This window comes from Chanos chanos, chromosome 3 (assembly GCF_902362185.1).
Source record: "Chanos chanos chromosome 3, fChaCha1.1, whole genome shotgun sequence".
Lineage (NCBI taxonomy): Eukaryota > Metazoa > Chordata > Actinopteri > Gonorynchiformes > Chanidae > Chanos > Chanos chanos.
Window position 1 is genome coordinate 9,790,288 of NC_044497.1, and position 24,429 is coordinate 9,814,716.

General features: G+C 42.0%; 1 protein-coding gene across 1 annotated transcript in view; it reads left to right on the plus strand.

Moving 5' to 3' along the window:
• The window catches only part of c3h8orf34 (chromosome 3 C8orf34 homolog), a 96,509-nt gene that overhangs the window by 4,299 nt on the left and 67,781 nt on the right, over window positions 1-24,429 (plus strand). Inside the window, exons 2-7 of the mRNA XM_030767547.1 lie at window positions 4,988-5,135; window positions 5,379-5,510; window positions 7,370-7,498; window positions 7,787-7,815; window positions 8,576-8,742; window positions 14,005-14,171. Coding sequence (XP_030623407.1) covers window positions 4,988-5,135; window positions 5,379-5,510; window positions 7,370-7,498; window positions 7,787-7,815; window positions 8,576-8,742; window positions 14,005-14,171 — 772 coding nt within the window. The remainder of the gene's footprint in view (window positions 1-4,987; window positions 5,136-5,378; window positions 5,511-7,369; window positions 7,499-7,786; window positions 7,816-8,575; window positions 8,743-14,004; window positions 14,172-24,429) is intronic.

Here is a 24,429-nt window from a genome sequence, read left to right on the forward strand (position 1 = left end):
ATTGTATATTTACCGTACACACGCAAGGCCTAATCATATTCCTCAGTGCTTTAATTAATGTGCTGTTCAACACTCTGATTCATATAAAATCAGTAATTTGTAACATAGGTGGAAGTGTTTTGGTTGTTGGGTACAAAACTGTTGTTATTTCAAATTACTGTACCTTTGTATTGAATTCATTCTTTTGCATTTTTAGCATGTTCGCTGAGGCGTTCTCATAATAAACTTGTTTCCTGCCTTGAGTTAATTGCTAAAGTACACGCTGAGAGTGTAATTTTAACAAAGCAAATTATACGCATTTAGTATGGAGAGACTTGTACAGCATATTTTCTGACTAGTCCCCAGGAGGTCTGCTGTTTCCTTACCCCTTGCTGAGTAAATATGTATATTATTGGATGAAAGAATCGAGCCCCGGGGTATGTGACTGAACGTATGATAATAATGATCTTTGTTTTCTCCGACCCGAACATGGCTTGCACAATATTTTTTCATGCACCATGTGTGTCTCCTCAGTGTTTGTTATTACTAAACATTTTCGCAGACAGGAACAGATTTTATAGCATTCTGAGAGACCTAGTCCTATGTAGAGTCAGTGAGAGACTCATCAACTGAGCACCGATGCTTTCGTTCACTGCTGGTCATTGCTAACCCCCATATTCTCTGTTAGAATTCACTATCTCCACTCGCAGGGTTCACTAGGTTCAGTGTTTAATTTATATGGCTCAGCATCTCCAAGGGTCCACGTTTGCATTAATGGGTCAGAGTCCAGTCCATTTTTCGAACAGCGTCCGCTGACCTTTATTGATCTGCCTCTTAAGCAGATAATTTATATGAACCGATAGGATGGTATTGTTTGGGTAGTAAAATTGCTGGCACAGAATTTGCTTCGCAGACGTGCAAGTTGGTCCATCACCTGTGTGTGCGTGTGTGTGTGTGTGTGTGTGTGTGTGTGAATTGTGTTTGTATGTGTATGTGCTGATGCAGGGCTCTGTTCTGGTTAATAGGAGGCGGGGTAATGGTGACGGGGGAGGAGCCTGTCCTGGAGCGGTCTGGTGAAGACCGAGGGCAGAGAGCTGTGTAATGTAACCTCTCATGTCCCCCTGTAGGAGTTGGGACTAACTGGTGCTTAACTCTTTACATTTTGCAAACTGGAGTTTTACAGTCGACTCAATGTATTAGTGCTGTAAATATGTGTGGAATATAGACAGTTCTTTTTGTACATTAACTATGGAATAAGATTGATAGTGTTGTTGATCTGCATTTCACGGCTGTGGCGAGAGGATGGGGTACACTGATTTTTGAGATGTTGCCTATTCACGCCGGTAGATTGATGTGTGTTTAAAACTGATATTTACTTTGAGAAAACCGTGCCAATTAAAGATGACATTTACAAATCCCAACCCAAATTTATAAAAGGTCTCCATTTGTTGAACGTGTTTTTCTTATGGCCGTGTTGTTTGGCAATGATAGCTTACAATGCTGGGCTATGGGAAGCGGCGTCATAGTGCTTTGATTGAAGCTGTCATTATGCTGCTCCTGTGAGCCCGACAAATGACAAATTGGATGCTACACAAGCGCACCCACATGTCAATAAAATCAATTTGTTGGAGAATCATTGCATTTCCCTCTTGTAATTGAAGCCGACAACAACGTGAGATTGAAAATCTAAGGAAAGGCCGCCCTGGTTCGCCGTAATTTGTCCTCTACTGTTCTCAGTGGAACTCTGTATTAACTCAATCAGAACGTTCAGGAGAGTCTACACGATGTGAGTCATGCTGAAATCATTGATGTCCAACAGCGAGACACAATGAAACACCATCAGTTCTACTGCGAGTGCCAACGTTCAGCGTTTTAGTTTTCCCTGCTCTCGCTTTATCTCCCAATCTTAACCAACTCTTTGTTTAACTGTTTAATGAGTTAAATGGGAAAGATAATCGCGAAACAGCTTAAGCACGCATATGGTGGCTGCGCTAATTACTGTGATTGAATCCTTAATGTAGCCGGGGGGGGCATTACGCGTGAGAGATTGACGATGAAGCGCCGGACAGAGTGCGACGCGGTCGGCCTCGTCTCTCTCTTTATTTACAGCGTGGTCTCGGAGGGCTGTTCGCTAATTAGCTTATCAGTGACCTACTCTCGGTAGAGACCCGAAGCTGGACCGCTTGGCTGTGTTATAAATGCAGTGTGCGATGAGGATACCTGACAGCAGAACTCCCCTGACAGTCAGCTCGCATGGAATTATTAACCCGAGGGGTCAAATGTAAGGGTCGGGAGAGACCAGCGTTCACCGCGTGCCCGTGAGCTCTGCCGTGTACGTGTGTCCAGGTCGCGATTGTGACCAAGCCTTGTAAGATCTCTCTTCCTCTCCTTCAAACGCTTACTGAAGGACTGGACTGCATCCAGTTCTGTCCTCTCTTTTCCAGTCTGTTCCCTCTGCTATGAAATATGCCATGAATGATAAACTCAAGAGGTGAGAAGGGGGACGGCAAGCTGGTGAATGTCAGTTATCTAACGTGAGTACGCGTCCCCGTATACTTAGACATTTATCATTTCAAAATCGCCCGTATTATGTTGTGTTATTTAGAGTTGTCTGTAACGTAATATAAGGATCCAGTAACTTTTTTTTTTTTTTTTTTGAAACCCTGACACTCTTGCTGAAGTTGTGCTTTGTTGGATAAGACGTTATGTCTTGCACTGTGGCTGAAGAGCAACAAAATGGAAAGGACAAATGCAAGAGCCCATATTCTATTTGTCATGTTTTGTAGTGAGTCAGCTCGGCTTCAGGTTTGCGTTTTTTTTTTTTTTTTCTTTTGGTTTTTGGGGACTGTGCTGTCTGGATGAATCAGACACTGTCTACTCTCATTCACTCTCGGATAGCTCAAATAGACACTTTGTGTTCTGGCCTCCAGCAGGTCAGAAATTACTTGTGCTACAAACAGCTCTTAAGACTTGAGTACAGGCTCCAGGATAAAAGGAAATACCGCATGTTTCATAGACATATAAAAATAGTGCGTTTACAGGCATGTTGAACAACATAGATTGTGGTAACTCAAAAGTTAGTAAATCACAAGTTTACTTCTAGTTATTGACAACTGGCCATATTTAGATATGCTCAAAATATACCTCTCAGTAAATGCATAACGTTATTCTAAATGCTTTTACAACATTTAAGTCACTGCTCATCTCTGTGTTACTCCCTGACGTATTGTAACCAGTCATGTGTGCTCCAGTCTAAAAAGCATGATATATAGGGTAGTGGGGTATGGAAAAAATGGATTGGTAAATGGTGTATCCCACAGACTGTAGCCTGCAGGGAGTTCAAAGAAACTGCAGTTTATGGGGTTTTTGTCCTTGAGAGTTGAATGTGTACTTGGCTGGCTGTCAGCTCATCTATTAAAGCAAGTGAATTACAGTACCTGCTACCAACGCTGCTGTATAATAGAAGCCTTGTATTTCCCTGTTCTGCTGATGCTAGGGAATCCATGGAAATTATGTTAAGTCTATTCTTGTGCGGAGACACTGACCTAAATTTGTGTGTACGTTCTAGCTCAGTTCCCTTCAAACAGAAATCTGATTACAGAGCAAACCGTTTGCAGCCATGAAATTTATCCCTCTTTATGTCATGGAGAAGATGATTGAGTGCTGACAGATGCCTTTAAGTCTCCGTGATCTGTCTCGCAATCTGCATTGATGAAAATACATACGTTCGCAAATGACGTTTATAACATCGGAATTATTCTGAATTTACGTCCATGTAAAGCGTGTCATGCTGAATAGATACAGACTGAAGAACAATTGCTAAAGTCTCAGAATTGCATGATCTAAGTGTTTTTTTTTCTTTTCTTTTTACCACAAAAGCGATTAAGAAGAGGAAGACCTAGAGCAGTTTTGTTCGCTTTACTTCTTTCAAAACCCACAAATTACAGCTCGTTGTATGTGTCCCCTGTTGCTGAGTTAGTTTAATTACCCATCAGAGTACTCAGGCGGTAACTGCAGCATTTACATCTTTGTATCTTTAGTAATTCATCGTGTTGTTGCATATATCACAGAAATGCAGATTTTGGGGGGTAGGCTCTTCCTTCTTTTGAAGTTGATGGAGATAAACTCGTCATGACAACAAGCGTTTGTTTTTACATGAATCACTAGAAAGAGACAACTAGTGATTTATTTACGAGAAGCGTACGGTAGATTGTAGTAATATCAGTCTAACACGCACTTACACGCTAGTTTACGTCACGCTTTGTGTCTTCCAGGTCATCCTTTTAAAAAAGCCATATGAGGAGTGTCTGGCTGTGGGAACTGGATTTTAAAGGAAGCTCACCCTCATAAGAGCACACTACGGACAGTCCTCTCTCTAAGTACCCTGTCTAAATATGTCGGTCCGAGACTGATCGCTGGGGCCACATGCTTGAACTCTGATAACGCTCAATGGCTATGCATGCATAAGTCTCTGACCAATTACTTAATTCGTTTTTTTTTTTTCCCTCCTGCCTGTAGAAGAGCTAGCCAAAGCTGTGCCGCTGATTCAGGTAAAGCCCGGCTGGCAGAGACTGTGCAGGGCTGGCAGTCTACTGCTCCAGTGCATGAAACGTTTCTTTTGAGCTTTAGTTAATCCCTCCTGAAGAGTCAGTCAGAGTTCAGTTCCACTGCCTTCGTACGCAATCCGTTCTTCACATCCACGCGCGTGCTCACAGAGCTCAGAGGTTTGGAAGATTTTATGACGTTTAACCGAAAAAATGACAAATCTAGGCATATCTTTGTCTGACTTGCGTTGTATTTTATTAATGTAGGATTTTTCAGTATGTATGCACACTATGTCTAGATGTTTTACGACATAGTTTTGCGGCAAATGTGTGATAAGGAAATGTTGTATGGGTTGTGATTTCATTCTTACTCTCCCTCTCCATCTCCCTCTCTCTCTCTCTCTCTCGCTCTGTCTCTCTCTCTCCGCCATTGTTCTGACAGCTGTTTTGTTTTACTCCGTTAGGAAATGATGACCAAGCTGATAACAGAGACCCCAGATCATCCCATTCCATTTCTGATCAGTCACCTGCAGACCAAACAGGATAGTTCAGGCAAGTTACAGAGAACTCTCTCAGGTTCTGCAGCACTGTGGGCTGATACCAGCATTTCCGGTGAGTCCACCTCTATTTTTTCTCAGTCTCTCTTTCTCCTCCTCTCTCTCTCCCTCTCTCTCTCTCTCCCCCCCCCCCCCTCTCCCCCCCCCTCTCTCTCCTTCACAAACCTATTTCTTTTTTGGCTGCTGTGTGAAAATGAGCTCTCTTCATGAGCCAAAGAAAAGAAAAAAAAAGCTCTGCTTGATTTTTCTCTCTCTCTCTATCTCTCTCCTTCTCTCTCTCTCTCTCTGTATCTCTCAGAAAGTAGAAGCAATCGTCGGGATTTCAGGAGCTACGAGAAACCATGGCAAATTCATCCCAAAAAGCCCAAGAAATCCAAGAGCGATCTTGCTGTGTCAAACATATCCCCACCGTCACCCGAGTCAAAATCACGTGAGTACTCCTGTCATCGGGAAAGCGGCGTCGTTAAGATGGCTGCAGTCCCAGCACATCTGTGAGCGACTGAATGATATATCCATGATATAGGCCCACTGCTGTGAAACGATGTGTCGTAGCTAACCCGGAGAAAAGACTTAAATATTTTATTAACGTGCTCTGTCATAGCCAAAGATTTCTATTTCTGGCTCTTAGACTACTATCGCCCTGTTGGAGAGGACGTGTCAGCATGTAAATTTGATAGAAACTGACTCTGTGTGTGTTTTATTTAAACCTATGCTTTCCATCACACTCTGTGCTGTATTCTTTTACTCTTTTCAATGTTCGTTTGGTTTGTACTATGGAAGACGTGTCTGTTTTTTTCCAGAGAACTGAATGTACCATTTTTTTATGTCAATGGGCACTCATCTCTCTTTCTCTCTCTCTCTCTGTCTCTCTCTCTCTCTCTCTCTCTCTCTCTCTTTCCCTCTTGTTCTATGTCTGTACACAGTGTTTTTCCTTTTTTTTTTATGTGAGCCACTCCTTTGCTCTCCATTCTCAGCTATGTGCATCAGTTCAAATTTGTTAGTCTCTACAAGCAAAGGGGAAGACAGTGAAAATCCTTTTTGAAACAGAAGAATATTTGCGAGTCTTTTCTGATGAAATAAGCTGTGTGTCTAGAATTTTTTGTAACATGAGTCCTCTTGTCCTATCTCATGAATGGAAGGCGAACACACAGCACAAAAAAAAAAAGCTAAAAAAAGCTTAATCAATCCTCTCTACATTGAACCGAGCGTACGAACAACTGCTCCGAACCTCTTGTTTGCTTGCCCAGAAGGTGAAGAGGAGATAAATGCTACTCTCTCATTCGGACACACTCGATTTATCCTAGACCGTCCTGAGGCGTGAAGGCTGACTTTCAGTCTGCCCGTAGCGTTATAAGACATCCGTACGGATTAAGAATGGAGCTTCTCAGCTGACCCTTGCTCCCGGTGCAGAGAGAAACGCTGCTGAGATATTTCCCTACATTTACTTCTGTCAGAATGCCAAAACAGCACTGGGGGGGAAAACTGTAAGACGGCACACTTAAAACAGCCTCTTATTGCTTGCCTACTCTTGCTCCTCTCTTGACGCCTGACATTTGGAAATCATTGTACAGGCAGGGGAATTGTGTTAAAGGCAATGTTCCTGATATATTCATGGTATTGTTTGGAAAGCTGTTGGGTAAAATATATACCGTGACAATATTTTAAAGTTTGTGCTGCACTGGGAAAAAAAACCCCCAAACTTCTTAATGTTGATACAAATGACAGAATTTACAATATTGTGTTTTGCTACGCACAGCATGTCTTAACCGAAGGCATGTCCAAAGCCTTCTGTGTTTGTAATAAATCCTTACAGTTTGTGATTAACAGAGGACACGACTCAGATATGTTTTTATTTCTGACGGAACATGTAGACATTGAAACACAATTGTTGGAACATTTCTCCCACAGGGAGAAAAGGAGGGTCCTTGACTGATGTCAGAAACTAGGTCACTTTTAGTTCGACCCATTTTGAGATGTTAATTACAGTGAATCATGAATCCTAGCAAGTTCACGACAGATGCTAAAAAGGAGAGAGTTAAGGACTTGCCTTGAAACCTTTAGCATGCTCACTGGAAGAAGGAGAAGTAGCAGATAGTAAGGCCTTAAGTTAAGGCTGGTATTTGTGGTGCAGGTCTATAGGTTGAGAGGATCTCATTTTCTTTCTCATTTCTCGATGGTGTGAGTATATTGACTCATTGTTTAGCACTGTTTGTTGCTGAGTAGTGTTGCAAGAAAGTGTTGTGAGGAATATTTTGAGTCAAAGTGTTATTGCCCTCTGGTCTATTCCAGTGCCACGTTCTATAGAGCACCCCCACTGGGACTGGAGGTCCAGACCAGAGAGCCGAGACTTTGATGAACTCAACCACATCCTTCAGGAGAGCAAGAAGCTGGGCAAGGCCTTGGAAAACTTGTCTCGCAGTGAGTGTTTTCAACCACATATACACACCTTCTCACTGTGTGGTCATTAATCTGAACTGTCAAGCGTACGCTGTATGGTTGCCTACACTTTAAACTATTAAGTTGGCATTGACAGTCTTTTGTAGAAAGAAACTAAAGTTAGTATTGTTTCAACTGCCACGTATAATTAATTACCGCTTATTGATTTCAGTTGAGTTTTCATTTGAATGGATTATTTCATCTAACAATCTGTCATTATTTTTTTTAAAAGTGGATGACCTTAGATTAATAACCGTTCTCTTTTAACAGGCATCGCTATTTCTGATGACCTTGACCAGGTAATGACTTTTTTAAGAACATATCGCGAACACTCAGCTTGGTACGTTACAGTCGTCTGCTGACGAAGCAGTTATGTAATTTTATTTTGTCAATCATCATTCTTTACATTCTTTATTTTCAACTAGATCCATTAAAAAATGCCATTCGTTTTATATATCACAAAAAAAGCTTCAGTCGTACTGTAGGGAAAACAATAGAGAGAGAGACACGAAGAGAGGCATTTTGTCAGGTGCAGCGTGCCTGTGTTCGTTTCAATGCAGCAGATAGCTTTCCTCTGTAATATGCGTGTGCCAGTTTGGCTGACTGCCTAACCTATTCCCAGAGCCCCTTGTGTGGCTTCGTGAGTGAGCATTAAAGGCGATCTCCATTACTGCTACTGAAATGCCACTGAACTCTCGTCTGTTAGCTTTTAAAGGAAATATATATCCCCCCAAATTTTTGATGGAACACTCACAAATATTGAAAAATCCAATAAAGGCTGAACCAGATGTTACATATGTGTCTTTCAGATGGCAGTGTTTTATGTTTCAGTGGTACTTTAGTGTATTCAGTACAGACTTATGGTAATTTGGCCATTTATACAATAGTGTTTGTGATACAGCAGTGTTACTATTTGTAATATAATGGTATGGACGATAGTTCCAAGATAGCTCCAACATTTTGACAGTTTGTTTCCCCTCAAGTGCCCTTGAGTTTACAGTTTTACCTTATCAGAACCTTCCAGTTCTTTCTCCCTCTCTTGCTTTACATTTCTCTCAGGATCCCAGGGTGTATACCTCGTCAGTGCTGAGACCACGGGTGGTGGGGGAATGGGTGGGGCGTGATGAGGACGACTCAGACCCTCTCGCCGCTGAGATGCTTCAGCCCCCTGTTCCCAGAGCGAAGACTGAGTTATGGGGTCGTCAGGATAACAGCCCAGCTGGAAGGTTAGCTCTGCATGTATGTTTATAGGAGTATGTGCACGCATGTGTGTGTGTGTGTCTGTGTGTGTTTGCGTGAGTGTGTGTTTGCGTGTGTGTGTGTGTGTGTGTGTGTGTGTGTGTGTGTGTGTTTGCGTGTGTGTGTGTTTTGTTGTGTACAGATACTCCGGCCCAACATCATACTATCATTTAGAAGATTCTCCAGTGTTTTAATGACGTCATCTGGGAATCTGCAGCTTTTTTTTAAAAAATGAATTTATGCATAAAACATGACTGTAACATCCCCCACTTTACTGTATCATTGCTATCAGCCTGGAATATGTGTTGCGGCCAGATGGTTACCACGCTGTTTAATCACAAAGCCCCTTTAAGGTTATTCTATGTTTAACATGTCTGCTCACAGCTATAGCATTAAAAACAGTCATGGCAACTCTGAGCCCTTCCAGATGTTACCGTGGTGATCTTAATTGGCCAATGTTTGTGTGTAGGGTAGGGGATGTCTGCCGAGGATGCAGCTAATTAGGGTAGATTAGATATTAAATCATAAATCATACGCTGGGCTCTGCTGACAGAGGTGGCTTAATTCCATTAGGTTATTCTATCTCTTGATTACAGTGGAATTACATAGCCTGAGGGTTCATACAGCGGGCGTCCCAAAACACACATCCCTACAGGCAACCAAGCGAACTTTTATAATGCGGAGAAGAGTCAGCGTCGTGCTGTGATCTGTCAGCTCTGTAATCATCGCACTTTGAGAAGATTTGAAAAAAAAATAAAAAAATAAAAAAATAAAAACCACACATTACATGACAAGAATATACTAATATACTAATGCTTTGAGTTTGTATCCTGTTTGATTGTGTTAGATTTTGTTCATAGGGACAAAAATGAATCATCTCCCTAAACTGCAGTACTTGAAGTCATTGGGGATGTTTTAGTTGATTCCATTGCTTTAATGTTCCCGATGAACCCCAAACCTAATCCTAAAAGGTCAGTTGTATTTTTTTGTAATTAGAGGCTGTTTTTTTTTTCTTTTTTACCAACGTGTTTGCACTCTTCAGCCAAGAAAGCACAGTGATTTGTTGACAGAAAAAAAAGAGAGAAAACAGCAGGACTTTGGCCCTCTCTAACAGGATTTTAAAAGCCCTGCTTTAGAGATTTAGATATGTCAACAGAGATCATGGGAGAGTGTTTACTAATGCATGTAATCCATTGGTTTGATACACGGACCCTGTTATTAGCCTTATTCATGCAGTGAAACTCTGTGACGTGTCTCGGCTGCCAACACCTGCTCTCTAATCTCCATGCAGAGTGGAGAGTCTGGCAGCTGCATGCAGGAATTGGCCGTGTCTTCTCTCATAAAGAATAGAACCGCTTTTTTTTTTTTTTTTCCTCTGACCTTAATGGCCACACACTCGGGCTCTCCATACCTGTCAGTCTTTGAGTTCGTCGGCGCTGACAGCAGCCCGGGGATACCTGAGAGAGTGCCGGGGCTGCTGGGAAATTAGACGGAGGCAGAGGTGTATGCTGGGAAGCCTTATTGTGACAGATTATGCGGATGATGAAGCCCCTGTGTGGGATCTCGTTCCCATTCCCACACCACATAGGCTACATATCAGCTTACACCCCTCCTCCTCTTTTTGGACACTCTCTCTCCGTCTCTCTCTCTCTCTTTCCCCCATTTCCTTCTTATACACTCCCACACACTCTCTCACTTGAATACTTGTAGGCTTTTTTACTCTGCCCACTTTCACCACAGGGTTCCAGGCAAAGTCATTCAGGGGTTCTGAATAAACGTCGCGGGGAATGCTATTAAGGGGTGGTACTTTCGAATGCTTTGACACTTTAAGTGGCTGATACGTGCTCAATCCACTGCGAGCATATTCACTGTTGAAGCATTGCCCACAGTTTGAATTACAGATCTTCAATATGTTTGTCTTTGGAGGAAAAAAAACCCCAAAGAGAGCATTTCCTGTTCGAAATCCATTATGTATGCAAAGTTGTGGAAAACACTTAGGAGGGGCAGAGAGGGCAGCATTAATGAGCATCACTTATCACTCCCATCTGTGAGTACTCAACCTTCTACTCTCACTGTTGACCCCAGAGCCCTGAACCTGTCCTGCTACCTCCAACCATTCATCACATTAAATTACAACCTGTTTCAATTGGGCAAATGCAACTTTTTCTTTCTTTCTTTCTTTCTTTCTTTCTTTCTTTCTTTCTTTCTTTCTTTCTTTCTTTCTTTCTTTCTTTCTTTCTTTCTTTCTTTCTTTCTTTTTTTTTTGTTTCCCCCCAAATGTGGCTTGTGTTGAAGAAAAGATAAGCTGAATTTTCTTCCTTTGAACGAACAGTTTCGATGAGGAATGATTTCAATCCTTTGTGTTCTGGGAACGGGGGCCCTCCTCTTTTGCCAGCGGATTGCTCTCAGATTTATTTGTTAATTGAAGCCTCGTTGCTGTTGACTCTATACTATTCCTGTGCCTGTGTTTGTGGTATCTCTTCTCTTCTCCTGCGTTCTCCGTGTCACCTGTCTGTGCGTTCTCGGTTATTTGTTCGTGTTAGAGCACGCTCTGGAACATTCATTAGCCTGGTGTTGTACTGACTGTGTAGCAAAGTACTCTCAGCAGACTTAGTCCCTGAGGATCTGGTCTACTGAAGCCATAGAAGCAGCTTCACTACGCTCACTAACGAGGCTCTTTGTTTTCGTGTAAAACCCATACTGCTGGGTACAATTCAACAACCTCTGAATATGCTGCAGTGTAGCTATCTGATGTTGTTTTCTGAGCGATATGAAATCTGAATTTGTTGCCTTACAAATTGATCGATTGATCATTTGACAACAATTTCCCCAACATTTCGCCCTTGATTTGTTTCAACTGGATTATTTATCATGAGGTTTTAGATCGAATAGGAATAGTTCCAAAGGTTTATTAATTGAATTAAACTCAATGGGTTTATTCGTCTAAACTCGCTTTGAACTTTTTAAGATGTCATCATCAAGCCGTATTAAATGTTCACATTTATGAACATGCATATAAATTATGATTTGGGTTTGTTCTACTCCACTGCCTTCTGTTTACAGGGTGCTTCTCAAATGCTGTGCTGTGTCTCTTAACGAGAACATTCCTGTAATAAATCAGGCCACAAATTCCAGCTATGCGTTAATTAAGCCAAACTTCAGAGCTGGAGTCAGGGCTGTGGAAACCTTGGTGATCCTCTCTAATCCTTTCACTACCCAGTAGGTGTTGATTAATTTGAGACTGTGAGTGGTTTGCTCCGTTTGCCTCCTACTAAATGTTAATGTCGAAATAATTGCACCAGTTGTTTTTATTTTAATGGTAATACTCTGTTCTCTGTGTGAAAAAAGGTTTCATCCTGTGGATTTGGGTACATGCTAAATCAATTTAAACACACAGCAATCAGGGTGACAGAACTGTTAGTGAATTCCTAATCCTCGATGTGGGGTTGATCCTGCTGGTCTTAGTTGTAAAGCTTTGACAATTCTAACTACAGTCTCCTTGATTAAGATGTGTGTTTAAAGATGTTTGTCTGAGCTAATTAATGAATGTTGGTGGTCCAGATCTCTTCTAAATTGTGTGCGTCATATTTAGTCAAAACTGCACCTAATTTGGATAGTACTGAAAGCACCCCCACCCCTGACATGGAATGTTAAATAGATTTTTATAAATCCATGACCTGAAATGTTTGAAAAATGGTCTTCAAACAAATGTCAGTTGACCAAAGTCTACTAAACTTTCACTCCCCTAAGTTACTTTAATCACACGTGCGTTTAATTCTCTGAGCCTTTTTGACACGCTGCGAACACTTGTTATTCCTGGCCTCCCGTATTTGTGTTTGTGTCTGCAAGTGTGCGTGTGTTTTTGATTTTCTTGTGAAGAGCATGTCAAGTTAGTCCCGTGCCGGCGAGTGTTTTCATAGCCGTTTATGTGCGGAGGGACAGGTGTGTCAGGGCTGCTGACGCGGTAATAATGTGGCGCGTGGGTGAAAATTGACTGAGATGCTGCCCTGGCAAAAATGGAGGGAAAATAACAATCCCACTTCCCCATCATCACTGTGCCACATTACCATAGTAATACTCTACCCAGGATATTAAGAGAATTCTGCCCTCATGTGGACCTTTTACAAAATCCATGAATATTATTCGTTCAAATAAGATAACAATCAAATTAAACCCCTCTAGTCCATTTTAATGCCTCTTTATGGACAGGATATTGAAATAATTTGTCCAATTTATAGGTGGAGAAGTGCACAGTGCTATAATTCATTTCTTTATCTCTAGGAATTAAATTAGGTGTCTTACTGGGCAGTGCTTCATCTGGAAAGTTCCATGCCATATGGTGTTAGTCTAGAAGGCAATTATAACACCCTGAGAAAGGGAGGTGTGAGCGCCCCTTATACAGATCCAGATTTTCACACATAGACATCGCCATTCATCAGCCTTTTTTTAAAAAAAAAAAATAATTTGTTCACTTATTTCTTGGCATTTTGCAATATGCTTTGCGCCAAAGTTTCAAATTTGCGGTGAAGTAAGCTGTTTCAGGCGATGTGTGTGTCAAACTGGGAGATAATGATCCCCAGAATTGTGAAGTCTAGCAAAGTCAGACAGACCACGTATCTCAGTTCTCCCTGTCTAACTGCCCACCACTTGCAGTGGACTATATCTGGACTCCATTTTTTTTGGGGGGGGGGGGGGGTAATTAGCCTCATGTTCTGTTTTCTCATCCTGCTAATCAGAGAGAGAGAGAGAGAGAGAGCGAGAGAGAGAGAAAGAGAGAAGGTGTTTCTCCAGCTGTTTTGTCAGCACACGTATTTGTCAAACAATTGTGAATTGATTGCCAAGTTGGAGCCGTGACGTGAGCTGTTAAAGAGAGAGGCGGAGAGGCTCACTGCAGATCTCGAGAAAAAGAACGTACTGTAATACGCTCCAGCAGAGAGAGTAAGAGCAGGAAGCTTCTTCTTCAGCTGCAGAGGGGACAAAAATGAGTCCAATCTGTGGTCATTGACACATTATGCTCTCAGGTATCGGGACAAGGATGACTTGCTTAACTGCTTATCTAGGATAACGTTCTGTTGTCCAGATCTCTAACTTTTATAAATTCATTGACATGACGTGTGAACCTGATTCTAGAAGCAGGTATCACAGTAATACCAAATTCTCCTACAGGCCTAGATATTAAAGTGGTTTCAGACCTATGTATGTCATATGGTACTACCTGTCTGATCTCTGACATGTCTTTTCTCCCTCAGCCTGAAGATGGAGGCAAAGAGCAAAGGGCAAAAGCAGCAGCAACAGCATCATAAGAAGCTGCTAGCGGCCATGTTGTCTCAAGACTCCTTTGACTCCATGCCAAGCTCCGCCCCCTCTGTCACAGAAGACGAAATGGAGGATGAGGATGATGCCATGGAACTGCTGGGTAATCAGAGTTGACTTAAACATACTTTAGACCTTTACAGATACACACACATGTACGTGTATACACACACTATGGTTTGATAAACCTGCTGGGTAATCAAAGTTGACTTAAACATACTTTAGACCTTTGCAGATACACACACGCGTACGTGTATACACACTATGGTTTGATAAACATTTAGGATTGAAACAAAATTTCCATCTAAGACAAACATAAACATTTTAAAACCATGTATTTACTCTCTTACACAAAAATATATGACCAAAGAACCTAGTGCAGCGTTATCAGCCAACGCACTTAACAGAGATCATACATATGCATCCTTAAAAGCGCATAGTGTATGCTTATGTGTGTGACTGGATTTTTGATTGCTGAAGGGCATGTGTGTTTAGAGGGACTATAGATCAGACACCGTGAACCTTAACACGTGTATGACTGCACTGTGTATATGCAGCTGGAGCCCGGAGTGTGCTTTCTGCACTGCACACTACTTATGCTAGATCTCATAGAATGCACAACTGCGTTCTGACACCATGGTAAAATTGAAACAAACAAAAACAAAAACAAAAACAGCAAAGCGAACAATAACAAACAGCATCTGTGCAACAAACATATGTGTTTGGTTTTCGTCTTACGGCGAAGCTTCGGCTGAAAAACTAGTAAAGCAAAACCATTTGATTTTGATTCTTGAACATAGACAAATATTATTCGTAACATTTAGCTAGTCATATGTTCTAAAGATGCCTTTGACTGTATGTTCTGTTCTGCTGTGAGATGAATATTAGACACATGAGAGTGTGCCTACGCCGTGTGTCTGGATCACACAGGCAATGGGACTGATTAGGAAAGTATCTGACTGGCGCTAGCTTTGAGTCTCTCTGTGAGCGTGAGACGCGGACCCGTGTTCTTGCCTCCCACACAAACCACAAGACTCAGACTCAGTTACGCAGGCGTGGTATTTAAAACGGGTGATTCAGTTCATCAGCACGTGATGTTTGGGACAGTTTGTGACTTCGAAGCATGTCAGTTTGAGTTTCTGCACGCATGCTTTTAAATACCTGTCCATACGATTGGATGAATACAGGTTTTATAACACCGTCGTTAGCAATAGGTGATTGGTTATTTTTTTACAGGGGAGGTGGCCCAATGGCCAACAAGGGGGATGGCCCAGTAGTCACTGACACTACCCTATAGAGTATGTAGGGGGGATGGCAGCTTAACAAGGAGGAGGCATTTTGGTCATTTGGCATCCCCCCTCATCCCCCTACAAATCGCCTACCGATCGTTAACCTTATTGAGCATTTGAATGGTCATCTTTTTGGAGTTTACAGAGTATACTGTGTTATAAAGATAGTTATTACATCCTGTACAACCATGGGCCGTACTGGGAAATCACTGCATTGTTAGACTGCTCAGAGCAGTCAACCCATCTGGTCTCTGTCTCTGTGTGTGGATTTCTTCCAGTCAAACCAGTCTGAGTTTGTGTCAGGGTTTTATGTGAAATAACTTTGACTCAGAACTTGTTTTCAATCTTGTATGCTTGTCAAAGTGAGAGAGAGAGACAGAGAGACAGTTGGCCTCTCTTCCTCACTTTGGACTAAGAGAGCTGTTGTCTCTGGCTTAACTGAATTTTCTCTGTAGACCCTGTTTTGTTTGTTATCTGAAGTATGCTCAATAAAGCTGCAGTAGGGAAAAGGTTTTCCTGCGGCAGGAGGGTGGAAGATAATAGGATTAGCCTAGCATGGTGGAAGCGGCATCTGGAAGGTCATGCAGAGCTGGGCACTGGAGAACATGCAAGAAACAACCTTAGAGTTGAAATGACTAAAACAAAACTAAAACAACAAAACAAACAAAACCATTTTTGTGGGTCAAAACTCCTCAAAAAAACGATTTGCTGTACTAAGACCTTCTAGATTGTTTGTTATACTACAGTCACATTAAAGGTAAGAGACATGACAGTCCTCTGATTCTGCAGAAATTCCTGGAATACTAACAGATATCTCCAGCATTCAGGAACCCACTGTGCTATGCAGACGTATTTGACAGAAGCCTCCGTTCTACTGTGTTTAACAATACACTGTGTTTACTTCGTTTTCACCCAGCTCATAGTGTGTATTTGAAGGGCATGCTGTACAATTTTCAACTAAAATTTTTGAAAATGAGTGTCTGAGTTGCTGAGGCCTCCGCCGTGTCCCTCTGTCGTGGCTGCATCGTCCTCTGCTCATGACAGAAAATCTATGTGCTTAGTCCTTAAAAAGCCCAACACCATCCCTGCTGGCACAGCTGTAGAGTTCCTCTGAGACGCCTTCACTACGCACAGCTTATTGATTATGCCATAGCGTGTCATAACACAGCCGGCCTGGCCCTAAACAGCGTATGCCGCGTGTGATGGAATTCCAGTGTTTAAATGGAGATGCTGCTCTCTCTTTTTTTTTTTTTTAGCCGTCTGTCTAAGGCTTTGTTTCGTGCTGTGGAATGGTAGTCAGTGATCATGTTTTGTTCTTGTGTGTGTGTGTGTGTGTGTGTGTGTGTGTGTGTGCGTGTGCGTGCGCGTGCGCGTGTGTGTGCTTTGGCTCAGGACGCAGCGATAACTCTTCCAGCGTGCGCTGTGCGCGTCTTGTGATGTGAGCGGCTCTCTGTAGTGTTGTCTGATGGAGTTCTGGCAGATGGGCCGTGACAGGAGCTCATCACACGTATTGAGCTCTCTCTCTTGTCAGTGGTGCACTACACCGAGCAGCAAGACGGATGGACAGACACAGCAGGGGACGTGTGAAAAATGTGACCCATGAGAGACTCCCCGCCACTGGATCTCATTACTGTTGTCCAGCCCCTGTCCCCCCCCCCGACCCACGGTAGATATCTCAGTGGGCGCATATTTGTACACGCTCCCCTAGGAGGGGAATCCAAAGGAACTAAACCCAAATCACCTCAGTGGACTCAAAGATCCAGATGTACCCATGTATCCCTCCTGATTTAACTGCGTTCAATTTATTAGACAAATGTCAAATGTACGTGTGTTGCGAATCAAGGATATGCTTTTTAAATTCGGGTACGTGGTCGTCCAAATGCGAGAGCTGTTGAGGTATTCATTTCTATCAAATTTCCACCACCTTAATTGGACCACTGAATGTGCTTAAGGCAATTGCCATAATGGAAAGCTGTTTCTTTAGAACATTGGATGTGGCTACCCTGACCTCTGGTGGAGAGGAGTAGAACAGCAGTGGGCACTGTTTTGGAATAGGATTGCTATGAAGTTCACTCTAAATACACTTTTGGCAGGCTTCTAGCTGTAAGTATTGCATCACTGCTTTCACTTTTATAGCGAAAAACAGGAACGATAAACCCTTCGCACAGTCTGAGAAGGTATAGTGCTGAGTTGCTAAGACAACATCAGCAGAATTGTTTGACCAAACAGTGAATTAAACTATGTCTTGCTGGAAATATCACTTTATTCCTAGTAATTGTTGTGAATTTGTGTCTCCTGGGCAACCAAAAGTTAAGCTCTACTCAGAGTGGTCTGTTTATGTTTATTTCACGTGCAGTAGATCCACAGATTATATGTTGTCCAGCCCGCTAGACTGATCCTGTCTGTGTTTTGTATTTGTTCATTCTTATATTATCTGTGGCCTCCTCTGTATACTGCTTACGGACTCTCCATTAGAAAATATACTCCACAGTCTCTTGGTTTTCCTGCTCTCCATTTATGCAAGCATATTTACCTGGACAAACTCATGACGAACCCTGATTCCTTCTCTTTTTTCCCTTTTGCTCTTCTTTGTTTTTCTCTGCTCTTATCTTTTCTTTCTTTCTTTCTTTCTTTCTTTCTTTTTTTAAACTGGAAGTATTTAGTCTGTTGGTGTCTAACATAACTAGTTCAATTTAAAGAGAAGTCAGCTACAAGTACAAGGGTTCTGAAGTATTTTTTGTACGCTATAAACATACATTTTTATAAAATCAACTTACAAAAAATATCTTGACACAGTTCTCACACATGTTTGAATTTATACGACCAGATGTGAGACTGAGCAGTGTGAGGAGAGATAAGGTTGACACATGGTTTACACAGTGCTGAGGCAGCCAGACATATTGGCTGATCATTCAGGGAACCATCTCTCTCCTTGTCTTTTTCTTTCTTTCTTTCTTTCTTTCTTTCTCTCTCTCTCTCTCTCTCTCTCTCTCTCTCTCTCTCTCTCTCTCTTTCTCTCTCTCTCTCAGACTGATATGAAAAAAAATGTCCTGTAATCATATGTAAACTCTGTCCTTCCAATGCTGAATGCTCTGCTGAGAGATGAACTGGACTCAAATTAGTGTAATTACACTAATGAGGAATCTACTCACTCTCTGTTTTCAACCAATCATTTCTCCTTCATTTGTCATGCGTGGAGGTGAGTTGTTCTGTTGCTTGGCTCACTCTCTCTGAACATATTGGCTGGGGCTCTGGTGGGAACTGCACTGCTGTAATTGTCTTTTCTCCTCTGGAAACACATGCCAGGAAACATATGACATACACAAAACAATATTTCTCTTTCTGTTGGCACAGAGTTCCTGGGAGCTAGAGAAAAGCACACTTCAATGTGTGTGTGCGTGTGCGTGTGCGTGTGTGTGTGTGTGTGTGTATGTGTGTTTGTGTATTTTGATTACTTTGTAAATTTTCTGTTTCCGAGTTCCGAGTTTGTTTGTTAAACCAATCTGTGGTATGTTGTTTATTTGTTGCGGTGCACTTAACATGGGAGCATTCTGTTCTGCAGAGATTCCACATCTCTGTTCTTGTTTCTTTCCAGCTGAGCGATCCTTTTTCAGTGATCCATGCCTGCAATATTAACCTTGTACCACTAGGTGGTTCTCACTCATATGTGTCCCTTGGATTTGAACACATTTTTACTGAGAGTGAACTGTAGCGAATGTTCCCCACATATTTATCCTGCTTTCACACATATCTGTGATGCTTTTTTTGAAATACCAATATTGAACGTCAGATAAAAACGAATTTAAGATCATTTATAAAAATGTTGCTACCTCTGTTCATTATACATAGTGATTACAAACACTGTGAGGCATGCCTATAGAAAGGAGAAATATGGAAAATATGGTCACCCACTTATTCTGTGTTGGAAAAATATGTATATGTAGAACTCAGTATATATACAGTCTATACCAAATAAACCGCACTCTAGAAGTGGGTTTAAATGAAGTTACAAGTTAAGTCCAGCTTATGAAGAAAAAGCTTGGTTTTGGCAGCTCTTTGTTGTCTTTTGGCTGGTTAGTAAAACAACATACAGGGAAACTATTTTCCCAAGACAGGAACACTTTCCCATGATAGAGAAATATCCAAGATTCAGCCAACACAGTGACTCTGTTAGAGCGACCGTTTTCTCTGCACACATCCCGTTTGAATTCGTACACGTTCTCGTTTGTATGTGTGATTAATCCCTATGTGTTGGTATAGTTATCTTTGTGAAACATCTCTGTGGTTTGTGACAGAAGGACCCACTTTAAGGTTACGGTTAGTCATAGCTTCCTGCTGTACTCTCACACAGAGAGGTTATCTGTCTTGGTCTTTGTAATTGTGGTTTTGAATTTGAGCATCGTGACCAAAGGAGCTGCGGTGTCTTGTCTCCTGCATGTCTGAGCTAAATGAGACGTGACCTCCCAGCTGCATATTCTGATAATATTTCATAAGCGTCTGAAGTATCATGTGTTTGAAAGACTGTCCTAACTTTAGTTTTCACTCTCTGTCTCTGTCTGTCTCTCTCTCTCTGTGTGTGTGTGTGTGTGTGTGTGTGTGTTTTAGGATTGCTGAGCAGTACCTGTGTGTGTGTGTGTGTGTGGTAGAAGAGAAGTGATAATCTGAGCCCTGAGTCATTGCATGACTCTGTTCTCAGAATGACACTCTCATACGGGAGCAATTACTTCTCACTGGGGGGGCAGAAAAGAAGCCCCCCCCCCGCGTGCTCGGCTGGATGCCGCCCGCCTTGTAAAAGGGCAAGACTGGGTCAGGGAACAATGTGGTTTCCAGATTCATATTGGCTGAGATCAGGGAATGTGGACAAGAACCTCTGTCACACTCTCTCTTGTGGGCACTGCAAACCCTTAGCTGTTAATGACTTGATTTTAGCCTGTTTTAAGTCAAGCGTTTTATGTCGTCAGTAGAAATGAATCTTAATGTAATTTTTTTTTTTCTGACGGGGCAGCCGACGTGGTGGCGTGGTTGAGCTCTTTTGGCGCTGCGTGTCGTCCGTCATCGTTATGGCGTGACTCGAGATCCGCTGGGTGAGCCTCTTAATTAACGACGTGTTCTCCAAATGAAAATGCAGAGCGAGAGAAAGAGGAGATTTTCGGGGGCATCGCGCAAAACCAAGATTGTTTCAGTCTGACGTTCAGCTGGGGTTGGTTTCAGGTTGTTGGAATTGCTTGTTTGCTGAATGGCACGGCTGCCCTGAGTGATTTGAAAGCTTCTGGCACAAGATGAATGTGGTCCAACTGCTTTGGTCCAGAGTTGAGCCCAGTTCTTTTGTTCCCCCCCGTGTGAGGACTGCCAACATTGGCAGCCACGTAACTCTGCTCTCCCCGACGCCAAGCCACTCCGTTCAGGAGGCCGGGACACAACAGTTACCTCGGCAACGTGCTAAACAAACAGTAGCCTTTTCACAATGTGACGCAATAGGAGAAGCATTGTTTTTTTTTCAAAGGAGGATAACGACGATAGCACGAAGGGTGATGGTGTAAATTATAAAGGTCTTAAATCTATCATATAAACTCAGCTTGGCAGGGACAGTGGCATCTGTGTGGGCCATATGATTCACTTATGGGAGAAAAATGTGCCTTGTAAAATTGAGCTGTTCCATTATATATCCTTTAAAGCATTTGGAGATGAATCATTTAATCATAGGGGGGGGGGGGATTACATTAATAGACTACGACTGCAAATCACACTGAGTTTAAGTACACCAATAATATCCTGTTTGAGTGATTCAGTCAACAGGTAGAGAAAAAAAGAAAGATTTATGAACCTACGAACCCTGTATTATACTAAAGAAAGTTGACAGAGATGGCCTCTCCCTGTTGGTTATCTAATGTGGAATGGGACCACACAGACCCTCATTGAGATCCATAGCAGAACTGTTATTAATAAAGGCTTTTTTGCTTTTTTTTTTTTTGGTCCGGATGAGGATGACATGGTCTTTCACTGAAGATCCCATAATTGGGAAAGAGACGTCTCAAGCCTATAGCGTAGCTTGTATGGGAACGGAACGAGAGAGGGAATGCGTCATGGTTGGTATGAGAGCATTTGTTTATTCCACATAAACAAAAGTCTCCGTCAGTTATGCTGAGCTATACGTATTGATAATACTGTAAATAGGACAGTGTCAGCATACAAATATTTCCATTGGAGCCGGCATGCCTCGCCTCTCCTGGTTGATGAAGATGTAGATGACAAATAAATACGGGGTTTGCTGAATGACTTATTGGCTTGATGAGGTAATTACTGTGTAATCTGCGGGCTGGTTTGTTAGTTTACGATCTCGGAGAGAATAAATCAAGCGAACCTGTAAACTATCACAATGGAATTGTTTTAATTCTCAGCAACATCCCAGTGCAGCATAACTTTATTTCAGTGACTTCGGGGAACCCTATAATCTTATTTTTAGACCTTCTTCTAAAATTTTTATTGCCTTTTTTCCTGTTACTTTTTCATTTTCTCCTAAACAGTACTGGTTGACCTTAATGAGGAGTCCATGTTTTTGTATTAATGTCCAGCAGAGGGCAGTGTTTTATCTCTGATGGTAAATTCCTTGTTTCACAAGTTCGTTTCTTTGTAAGCAACAAGATTTCACCTTTTAAAACAGTACATTTAGCAATAGTTTTTATAACAGTCAAAGTAACTATAGATTGTTTTCGAGATATGTTCAGGAACAAAAATACTGGATCATAATGATATTATAATAAATGAAAATGGCTTCAGAGAAGGTCAAGTGAGTTCTCACATATGAACATTTTGAATCTGCAACTCATATTTTTTTTTTTAATGATCTAGGCTTTACAGTCCTATTGCTTAACTTGCCTGTTTACATTGCTTTATATTGAACTTGCTGATTCCATCTTTGACTTAAAGCAAAGCAACATCTGATTTTGATCCTACTTTTATAGTCATACGTAACAGACGTGAGGTTTTGAAACTGACAAGCACAGTTTTTTTGAAAGGAATTGAAACGCAGATGAAAACTGAGGCCGAGTTGTGAAATTAAACGGCGAGTATTGTTTTTACTACGAAGCCAAACAACTACACCCCCCCCCCCCCCCCCCATCCTCATCACATCAAAGTGGTCTTTCTGTGAAGGCTACCCCCCCACCCTACCCCCACCCCCACCCCCCTATGCTGGAGCTTAGCATTTTGCTCTTAATGAAACACAAATGCCAACAGTCTGAGTCTAGAGAAACTGTGGGGTCTGTGTGTCGACAGACTTTCTCCCCCAGTAAGGAGGTAAAATCTGTCATTTACAAAGTGCTGTTAATCAAAAGCCCTCCGCTTTGTGAAGAGATGTAACACATGCTTTCAACTGGCGCTCTGCAGATGTGGTATCATATCGTTTTTCTTTTTTTCTTTTTTCCTTTTTTTATTTTTTAAAAATAAACTTTCCAGGGCGTCATTGTGTCCGTGTATTGATAGGTGACGCTCATTCCTTGGCCTTGATGAATACTTTGAAGGCTTCATCATGGATAAACTATGTTTTTTTTCACGGTACAGTTCTTATACCTCACCAGTTGCTGCTCTCTTTTCTGTCGTCCGCGATGTCTTTGTAAGGCAGACACGGGAGATTGGTCTATCTGTCTGAAATACACTAAATGACATGGAAAGTTGGGGAGACGGAGCGCAAACACTTGCTTTGTGATTTTGGTTTGTGTAAGTGATTACAGGATGGAATTCCTCATCATCATTCCAGCCCTTTGTTAGCAAAAGCATCACTCAAATACTTTTCCACCTCGCTCCGAGACCCTCCGACTTTTTTGTTTATCAAAGCAAATGCATCCAGTGACTGCGCAGGCATGCATGACCGCAGAACATGGAAGGGCGGATACGCACACTACGCGTTGGAGAGCGTTTCCAGTTCTTGTTTTGTCTAGATTGGAGCCAAGGGTAACTTTTATTGTTTGATTATCGGAAAGTCAGCTTTTGTCAGATGCGGCATGAAGGGTATCGGCTGAGCTCGGTCCTGCTGAGATGCTGTGGAATTCTTTGGGTGTTGTATTGTAACATGGTGGGATACAGAGGTAGTCGCTTAAGTGTGACCAAACAAGTAATCCTTTTGCAATGAGTCGTGCAGGAAAGCAACAATAAGCTGTCTCTGTCCTCCGTCCAATGTGCGTTCACAAAGGTGTGTAGCGTCTGGTATTCACGAGTTTAAAAAGAGATGCCTATCAAATGCAAGTGTTAATCTACTGTTTGTTTGTCTAGGTAGATTTTGCATTTCAGGGACGATAGCTTTAAAATTTATGCTTAAAAATCTCTTTAAATGGATCTGATACAGGGACTGTAGAAAAACCGCCATGCCATATTTTTTATTGTGTAAAAATTATAATCTAAGATATAAAAAAATCCAGCAAGAAGAACTAAATCTACTGTTCGTGGCAGTTTCAATGGAAATACAGCTGTAATCTACATTTCAACGTAATATGTTTCTTTTAGCGATTTTAATGGATTTGCTAGCCTGGCAGCATTCTAAGGTAAAGTTGTTGTAGCACTGAAAGAATCTACAGACACCTTTGTTTCCCCCGGACTCCCGGCTTTTCTAAGCAAAAAAGAAAGCCCACTGTGGAGCTTTTGACTTGAACATGGCAAGAGTTCAGACTGCTGTCAAAGAGATGAAGGACCGTGTAGAGTCTTAAAGTCGACCTCTGGCTCAGCCATTGGCACATTTGTGAAACAAGCAGCTTTAAGCCCACATAAAAGCCAAATTAGCCAAGGCTCTGTGGGAAAACACACACGGAAAGCTATCCAATAGAAGCCCAATTAATTAGGATGAGTTTTTATGGGTTCATTCAGTTTCTTCTCTCTCTCTCTCTCTCTCTCTCTCTCTCTCTCTCTCTCTCTCTCTCTCTCCCTCTGACCCCCGGCGGAATTGCTTTTTTTTTTTTTGGGAGCGCTCGTGCTGATAACGTCGGCCAACGTTGTGTCATAGCGTTTCCCATCAAAAGTAAAACAGCTTAATCCGTTGAGATTTTTTTTTTTTTTCGAGGGTGGAGAGGCTGACCGCAGCAC